Source organism: Bombina bombina, chromosome 6 (assembly GCF_027579735.1).
Source record: "Bombina bombina isolate aBomBom1 chromosome 6, aBomBom1.pri, whole genome shotgun sequence".
Taxonomy (NCBI): Eukaryota; Metazoa; Chordata; class Amphibia; order Anura; family Bombinatoridae; genus Bombina; species Bombina bombina.
In genome coordinates this window covers 265874141-265883728 of record NC_069504.1, presented here as the reverse complement: position 1 = coordinate 265883728, position 9588 = coordinate 265874141, and the positions used below count along the sequence as shown (strand labels likewise).

General features: G+C 33.3%; 1 protein-coding gene across 1 annotated transcript; it reads right to left on the bottom strand.

Moving 5' to 3' along the window:
- Positions 1–1913: 1913 nt before the first annotated feature.
- IFNG (interferon gamma) lies at positions 1914–9161 on the bottom strand. Its single transcript, XM_053719220.1, has 4 exons — positions 9063–9161; positions 8370–8438; positions 5980–6168; positions 1914–2063 (listed from the first exon to the last, which is right to left on the bottom strand). The coding sequence occupies exons 1-4, from the start codon at positions 9159–9161 to the stop codon at positions 1914–1916; spliced, it is 507 nt and encodes a 168-aa protein (XP_053575195.1).
- Positions 9162–9588: the final 427 nt, after the last annotated feature.

Below are 9588 nucleotides of genomic sequence, written 5' to 3'. Positions count from 1 at the left end.
ATATAATTGTTTTTTTTTATTTTGGATACTGTATTTTTTATTTTCTTGTAACTTAGATTTTTTTTTTTCAGGTAACTTAGGGGGTTTAGTTTAGAGGATGGTTAGGTGTTTCTGTAGTTTTAGTTTGAGTTGGGAATTGGTGGTTTAGGCCTTAATCACCTAACCATTTCCATACCAAGTATGTGGGTTGATTAGGTGATTATTGATGTTTTGCATTTAGTAGGCTTTAATCTCCTAACCACCCCCATACCTGTATGCGGGTTGATTAGGCGATTAGGTTAGGGCAGCTTAGGGGTTAATAGTGCATTTATCTACATTTTAAAAAATATTATTCATACTTATGTATGATGCATAGTCTTTTAACTATTTTGTGTTTGTGTTTTTTATTGTAATCATAAATATATTTTTTAATGTATTTATATGTTACAAAAGGCATTAGTATTACAATTGTATCATAACTTTTTAATTTATATTCAATACTTAACTAATATGCATTATACATGACCATACATTTTATTTCAAACATTGTAGATATATTGTAGTCAGTCCTTGCATTGATATTTCATTATTTTTTTTAATAGCAAGCAACCATTAATTATATTTTAAGATATCTACAATACTTTGGCAAGGAGATGTGGTAAACACTGGCCTAGCCGGGCTCCTGGAATTGAGCCCCAGTCCAGTGCTTCTTAAAAGGGGTGCCGATTTAACAGGGTGCAGGGGATCAAATCGCCCTTTTAGTATGCTGTTGGCAATTTGATGAGGCACCTAGAGATACCACTTGTTTAGGGGGGCTACCTTCTGAGAGTTATGGAGGACTGGAATTTAAGTGTCCCCCATTTCTCCCAGAAGGTAGCATCCCGCAAACAAGTAGGCTGCACTTTGATTCAGACACATCAACACCAGATCTATATGTTTGAATCAGTGAAGTGCAGGTTGCGAGGAGGGTAGCGGCTATGTTTGTCTCGCCAGCTGATAGCTACATCCCCCGGAGGTAGTTAGACTAGATGTAAAAAAAAAACGTAGGTCGGCAAGCAATATTTGGAGTGTGCCTACATTGAAACTATTTTATGTCTGTGCCGTGTAGGCACACTTCAAATAGCATCCCCCCCCGGCTGCAGCAAAACGCCAAAGCAAGCAGTGACAGACCGACGAGGCCAGTAGGGCAGTTTCTCGATGGTCTGTCGACGCTTTGAATATCACACATACCATATCCCGTGTGTATATATATATATGTGTGTATATATATATTTATATATATATATACTGTATATATATATATATATACACACACACACAATATGTATATATACTTTATGTATATATATATATATATATATATATATATATATATATATATATATATATATATATATATATATATATAAATTGAGTGAAGAACAAAACAATTTCTTCTATTTTTTAACATCCCTTTGACTTAATTCACCTTTAGGTTAATGATCAAGCGAAAGCCAGCACTTGAGTTTTGTTTCACACCCCATAGAAGGGATTTAGAACAACAATGCTATCCAACCAACTAGATCTTAGGGCACCTTTTGCTTGAGCACTAACATTTTACTTTCATCTTGTAATAAGAGCACAAGAATAAGAGCGATTTTGATTTAACTTGAACTTAATATTGTTGCACTCTACTAGTAATCTAAGCCTCAGTTTTCTGTCCTTTTAAACCGAGCTCACTCCTATTTTCAGAGAAGAGAGTACAGTAAATATATCTAAATTTCCTTTATTAAAATAATGGATAAGAGCATAAATATAAGAAAAAATATTTATTTTATTTATTAGCAGCATCAATATTTAATTTAAATAGTTCTCAGTTAACATATAAATAAAGTAAATACAAATTAAATAGTATAAATAAAGTAAAAAAAATAGTATAATTTGTAAAAGGTTGTTTAGCTCTGGCTGCCTCTTCTTTTACGCTGATTATTTCTTTTCCTTTTTATGCTCTTTGCACAGGATGTAGGGTTCTTTACACACCTAATTTCTTGAAGTACTTGGAACAGCTCTTTCAATGCTTTGTGGCGGATTTTTGAATCTGTCATCTGTTAAAAAATAAATATGCTGTCAGTGGCGAGCAGACAACAAAAACTTCACAGTAAACTACAAGTTATAATAAAATAACTCCCCAAAAGATCTAAAAATAATGAAATGACCCTTAGATTCCTGTTTATTAAAGGGACAGTCAAGTCAAATTTTAAACAACTTTCCAACTTTTATGAACAAATTTGGTTTGTTCTCTTGGTATTCTTTGTTGAAAGCTAAACCTAGGTAAGCTCATAAACTGATTAACTGATAAACTAAGTCGTTGAAGGACGCCTCTTTTTTCATTGCATTTCGACCATTTTTCACAGTTAGAAAGCACTAGTTCATGTGTGTCATATAGATAACATTGTGCTCACTCATGTGGAGTTATTTATGAGTCAGCAATGATTGGCTAAAATGCTGTCTGTCAAAAAGCACTGAGATAAGGGGACAGTCTTCACAGACTTACATACAAGGTAATCACAGAGGTAAAAAGTGTATTAATATAACATTGTTGATTATGCAAAACTGAGGAATGGCTAATAAAGGGATTATCTATCTTTTTAAACAATAAAATATTTCAAGTAAACTGTCCCTTTAAAGAGACATGATGTCATTTTAAAAGTGAATATTTAAAAATGTATAACTTCTTTTTCTAATGGATGATCCTTTTCTCAATAACCTTTTTTTTTTCCTATGTGAGAATTGTTTCTATCCACCAATAAACAATAGATAATAGTTGCACTTCCTGTTAATTTACAAGTTAGGAGCAATGTGAATGCAACCTTGCGTTCGCATTGCCTGGAAGCCTTGCGTTCACAAGAGAGCACTTCCATAGGCTAGCGCAGTGCAGGGGGAAATTTGTGCAGCATTGGGCAGCAAAATAAAAATATAAATGTAAATGCTTACATACATTTAAATTTATGTGTTTATATGTGTTATACATAAATATATATGTATATAAACATATATATATATATATTTACAGTAAAAACACAATCCCCATTATCCTCAATGTAAAGGCACTTTCAGTGCCTTTTGTTTTTGAAACACCGCATATCACCTCACTTTAACCCCTTATAACTGCTTTGTGCAGTTTTTAAAAAAAATAAAAAATAAAAATGCTCATATTTTTTATTTTTTTAAAATAACTGTCCACTTTATTGGGGGTGGGGGGCAAGAGGTGCCCGGTAGCTTTACCCAGACACTTATAATGGCTGATTATTTAATTTGCAAATGTGCCCCTTTACTGGCGCACATTAAACTAGCACTCCACTTGTAATCTAAATGTAAATGTATTAACAGTGTGAATTGGTGAAACTATTGTAAAATAAGGGTTACCTGTATTTCTTAAAAAAATGCAATTAAATTCATTAAAGTGCATAATTATAATTTTGTAAAAAAAAAAAAAAAAACCTATAAACTTGGATATGATAACAAAATTGAAAGTGGTTGGAGATTTGGGTAGAACAATAAATATATAAAAGAGGGATAGCCTTGCAAATGTATGGAAACTGATACCTTTGATGTCTCCAATGATAATAAATGGGCGTCATTAGTACTGCCCACAACAGCTGCAGCCATTTTTAAAATTATTTGTGTCTTTCACTATCAGCTTACGAGTTTTAATTAAAATGACTAGGTTGGGCACAACAGATTATTATTACGATTTTCGGCATTAAAAATGAGCATGTTTAGACTTGCTTATTAGTTTTTATAAAGCTATTTAGTCAGATAGACTGAGATTATTATCTGCTCACAGAAATGTTTCTGTTTCTACAATGTTTATTGTAGAGCGCCAACAGCTAACTAAACAACTTTACAATTGTAGTAAATAAATGCCTATTTAACCACAGAAACTTATAAACTACACTGCACATTCCTTAATCTGTTTAGTCTTTAGAGTGGTAAGCTTAGGAAAGTTTCATTGTGATAGTGTCTTTATGAGTCAAGAAGGAACATAAAATACCACAAGGAAATTGTTAAGTGAATTAACCACTGTTCCATTGATAAACCCCCCAGACCACAGAACTTTAGAGAATTGGGTCCATAGAAAGACACCTGCAGATATAGATAGATGATAGATTTATGTGTATATACAAATATTAACACATAAATATTTATGTATATACATTGATATACATACTGTATATAGTTACAATTGCTGCCAATCGCTGCAACACATACCCACATCGCTGTGCTTTGGTTCCGTGCCATGTATGACAGCATTAAAACAAGGTTCCCATTGGAGCCTATGGAAGCGCGCTCTCATGAGTGCAAAGCTTCCATGCAATGCGAATGCAAGCTTGCGTTTGCATTGCGCTCAACTTGTAATTACTCAGTGGAGCACAAATTTCGCTTTCACTAAAGTGATATTTTGCGCTCCACTTGTAATCTGGCCCATAGTGGGTGTTCCCAAAGGCTTAGTCTTACATTTCTATGAATACTGGTTCCTTCACACTCTCAGGTGTCTTTGGTAAACAGACACCAGAGACCTATCTGTTATAGATTATTTTTTTGACCCGTTCAGCCTTATAAAATACATAAACAATTTCTAGTATCTTTCTAGTCAAGTCAAAATTAAACCTTAATTATTTAGATAGGGTATGCAATTTTAAACAACTTTCCAATTTACTTTTATTATCAAATTTTCTGTGTTCTCTTTAAATTCTTTTTTTGAAAGCTAAACCAAGGTAGGCTCAAACTGATTTCGAAATTGTTGAAGGCCGCCTCTTATCTCAGTACTTTTTTTTACAGTTTTTAACAGTTAGACAGAGCTAGTTCATGTTGTGCTCACTCCTGCTGAGTTATATATGAGTTAGCAATGATTGGTCAAAAGAACTGAGATAAGGCATCAGTCTGCAGAGGCTTAGATACAAGATAGTCAGCAGGGGATGTCTGTCCGCCTCCTCAGAGCAGGTGGGCAGGTTATGGAGAAGCGGTCTTTAGATTATTTAACAGGGTTTCAACACAGCATTGGTTTGCACAAACGACACAGAGAAATAAAAAAACTAGTTCAAATGGCGCCTATTATTTTATAGAAACTAAAGTACTTTATAGAAATTAAACCTTTATATCTTCAGTACATAAACAACTTATATAATTGTAAAAAAAAATTGATATATTTTTTCTAAGGCTAATCTTTGTTTTTAATACATCATTATATCTAACGTATTTAAATGGATAGTAAAGTCCAAATTAAACTTTCATTATTCAGATAGAGCATGACATTTTAAACAACTTTCTAATTTACTTTTATCATCAAATTTGCTTTGTTCTCTGGGTATTCTTAGTTAAAAGCTAAACCTAGGTAGGCTCATATGCTAATTTCTAAGCCCTTGAAGGCCGCTCCTTATCTGAATTTATTTGACACATTTTCACAGCTAGAGACTGTTAGTTCATGTGTTTCATATAAATAACATTGTGCTCATGCACATGGAGTTATTTAAGAGTCAGCACTAATTGCCTGAAATGCAAGTCTGTCAAAAGATCTGAGATAAGGAGGCAGTCAGCACAAGCTTAGATACAAGGTAGATTACAGAGGTAAAAAGTATATTTCTATAACAGTATTTGTTATGCAGAACTTGGGAATGGTAAATAATGGGATTATCTATCTTTTTTTTAACAATAACATTTTTGGTGTTTACTATCCCTTTAATAATAACCCTTTATTATTCTTTGTTAAAACTTAGTTCATTTCCATACTCTCCTGGAAAAAAAGTTTCCTAAAAAGGAACATTTGGTATCAGAATTATTTTTTCTTTCTTTCTAGGCATCATCAGAATCCCTAAGGTTTAATTATGATTTTCATATCCTTTAAACCCTGATACACAGAGTGATTTCTAGAGGGCTGTAAAGCAGATGACGCCAAGGCTCAAACATCCCAAAATAAAACACTCTGGGAATAAAAACTCATTTAGGAAACATCTTACACACCTGAATTTTCTTCAGTTCATTTAGCTCCTTCAGTTTTTGGTCACTTTGCTTTAAGAAGTTGTTGTTTGTGTAGTGAAGCACCTCCTTTATGTTGTCAATGCTGTTGTTCAATTCAGTTATTTTAAGAGATTCAAACATCTTCAGATACATTGGAACAATTTGGCTCAGTATTATCTTTTTTTCTCCTGCCTGTAGAATTAAACATAGGTTAGTAACATTACCATTACCTATTTTGCTAAATGCCAAAAACTTAAAAAACTAAATAAAACAAACAAGCTATAAGTATCTTTAAAAACCCAAAGATCCATTATTTATACTTCAATATTTCTAAATATGCCAGGTATCTCCAGGAATTTTCCTGGTGGGAAATAAATAAATACATACATAAATCCTGTCCCCATAGCCCCACCCCCTTCTTTCCAAGATATAAATGTACACATTCTATAATATTAATCAGTATTGCTTCAGACCTGAAGAAGAGAGGAACCTTGAAAGCTTGTCTTTTACTATGCAATGTTCTATAAATTAAAGTATCTACCCAAGTCAAACAGGATTGCTTTGGAGACCACCCTGGAGTAATTTGATGATCATCAAACTACTTTAGAAGTCATTTGCACATCATCAGACATCATCAGACTTGTAAAGTTATCAGCTAAGGTAAAAAAGGTTTTGGGTGATCGAATGATTAATAGATTACCTTACTGATTACTTCACAAGCATGAACAGCCAGTGAATGACTCTAGAGTCATCTCATTTAAATATTTCGGCCTGTGGGCATACTTCAGGATGGCTTCTGATGACTAGTCTGGAGTCATTGATGCAGAAATTACATGCTCTGATTTGTTAGATCATTTTATTTTTGCATTACTAACCCTAGGTAACGATTGTAAATATTTATTAACCGGCTACAGAGTCAATTAGAAGCAGCAGTTGCACGTTGTCTTCAGTAATAGGCAATTTTATGCTTGGGACCTGCCGAGCTAGTGACTCCCATGTGGGACTCTCTGCTTAACCCTTTTGCAGTGCTTTAACAAATAGCTATTGTGTGTAATACAAAAATTGTCCTTTTGCATCAGAATGTCTCTTTAGTAGTAAAAGACTGGTTAATGATTACAAAGCATCATAAACGTTTCTTAAGGATTTCTCTTTCAAACAAGATGCCTCATGTGTAGGCTTGCTACCTTTTCTGGGATAAAATACCGACTGTGTTAATTAGCGAGTATACTGCATAAATCAGGAACTAAAGCTGCTAGGACTGATTTTAAATGTTAATTTTAGATTCCAATACATTTAGAAGAAATGTGACCATAATAGCATCTTATTTCTATATTTAATCTTTATTTTCAACTTTGACCTGAAACTTAAAATCACGGGCCATGTCAGTAAAATACCGGGTGGGTGGCAATCTTACTCATGGGTTTATGGACTCATTTTTGGCAAAAAAAAGGTAATGCAGATACACAACATTCAAATTCTCATATCAGTCATGTGACTCTATTTAAAAACAGGAGATTCTTCTCTTATCAATGTGTGATCTCAAGAGTATTTATTTTGGGCTAAGACAGGAGAGTATATTCTGAGCCTTCCCATATATGGTATTTTGCACTTAACTGAGTGGGAATTAATGATTTCCACCATGACTGTGTTTTGCCCATTTACACCACAGATGTAACCAAATATACCATATGATTTTTTATAAAATAAAGAAAAACAAAATACAGTAAAATGAAAATTTCAGTAACAGTACAGGAGAGCACATTTACATCTTAAAGGGACATGAAACCCAATTTTTTTCTTTCGTGATTTAGAAAGAGCATGCCATTTTAAACAACTTTCTAATTTACTTCTAATATCTAATTTGCTTCATTCTCTTGATATCACTTGCTGAAAAGCATATCTAGATATGCTCAGAAGCTGCTGATTGGTTGCTGCACATAGAGGCCTTGTGTGATTGGCTCACACATTTGCATTGCTATTTTTTCAACAAAGGATATCTAAAGAATTGAGCAAATTAGATAATAGAAGTAAATTTGAAAGTTGTTTAAAATTGCATGCCCTATCTGAATCATGAAAGTTTAATTTTGACTAGATTGTTCCTTTAATAGTAACTTATATCCAAACATAAGCATCCACTTCAATCACTTTTTTAATGCCTGAGTGCCACCATTTTTCTAATGATATGTGATGCATGTGTAAAACAAGGGGCCCTCATCTGCTTAACATGTTGCCATTGATATTATTATGTTCAGTGTATTTTATCTTTCCAACTTGAAGAAACTTCTGCTCATGCCCACAAGCTGAAGCCCTTGTACGTAAACGATTACTATGCATAATGAACAAATGTATTTTTAGTTTCAAGGGGATTTCCTTTGACTCTATTATACACATACCTCCTTCCAACTCTCCAAATAACGCAGGAAGATAGGTCCTCCATATGTTTCTTCACGATTGATATTGTTCTATAAAGCAAAAAAATAGAACAGCATTTTAAGAAAATGTAACTGTGCATAATCATGTATTCCTCAAATCAGCATCAGTTTTTTTTCCCCCAGTCTTAATCAACATTTCAATTTAAGACATTTCAGGAGCCTAAAACATATATTGCATTAATAACAACTACTTTCCAACATGACAAACGTCTTCAAGGACAGGAGATAAGAAAAATTCTATCCCCATGATTCAAAATGAAAGCTAAAACTTTTGATGTGCTAGCCTACATTTAATGGACAACATAAATATATAATTATATTTTCTCATCTAGTTGCATGATATGACACACCTCTAAAACAAGGAAGAAATAACATAGGGGTTACATATCTTAACAACAACTTTCATTTGTCAGAACATCTATAATTGGGATATACCTGCCCAGTTTGTATGTGTTGCAAAAAGGCCAGATTAAAAGTATCTCATTGGGACAGATTCACTAACAGCAGCTCCAGCCTCTCCATGGTCATCAGTATTATTTTTTGCTAATTAAATCTCACTAAACTCTCTGTCCATTAGTGACTACGCTATATATAATATTATAGGAACTGTCAGGAGCAGAAAGGCTGCAAAATATTTGAGGTTAGTGAATATACTGCGCATTTTCGGTACAAAGACGCAGGTAGTTTTGCAGGAATAACTGAGCTCCAGTTAAGTGATTTCTTTCTAAGGCAGAGTTTCTTTTTTGCAGCCATCGAGAACTAGGGTTTAACACCTCTAAACCATAAAGACAGAAACAGCAACATATGCTCTGCAGACCTATAGATTTGTATTTCCTCCTGCAAAGAACAGTTTATATGTCTCTTATGCAGGCAAGAAAATGATACATAACTGTAGAAATAAAATGTTTATCCTTAAAATAAAAAATGCTTACCAATATAATAGTAATTTGTATTCTAAAGCTACATCTTCATTAAAATTTGAATGCTTCTATTCATTTGCCTAAAAGTTCACTGTTATCATTAAACATCAAAGTTAGTCTAAAATATTACTACACCTAAATACAAAGTCAGATTTAGTTGACGTCAGGTTAATACATATCTTGCATATACATTTCATACTTACAAAGTATTTGTTCAGGCGGTCACAGTCTTTGCTTACTTCATTGAAATCTACTGCAAA

Coding starts and splice junctions, on each gene's coding strand:
- IFNG (XM_053719220.1), bottom strand. CDS start 9,161: ATGGCTGCAAAAAAGAAACTCTGCCTTAGAAAGAAATCACTTAACTGG. Junction 8,439..9,062: donor CTTTGTACCGAAAATGCGCA/GTATATTCACTA, acceptor TTTGCTTTATAG/AACAATATCAATCGTGAAGA. Junction 2,064..5,979: donor ATGAACTGAAGAAAATTCAG/GTGTGTAAGATG, acceptor ATTTTTTAACAG/ATGACAGATTCAAAAATCCG.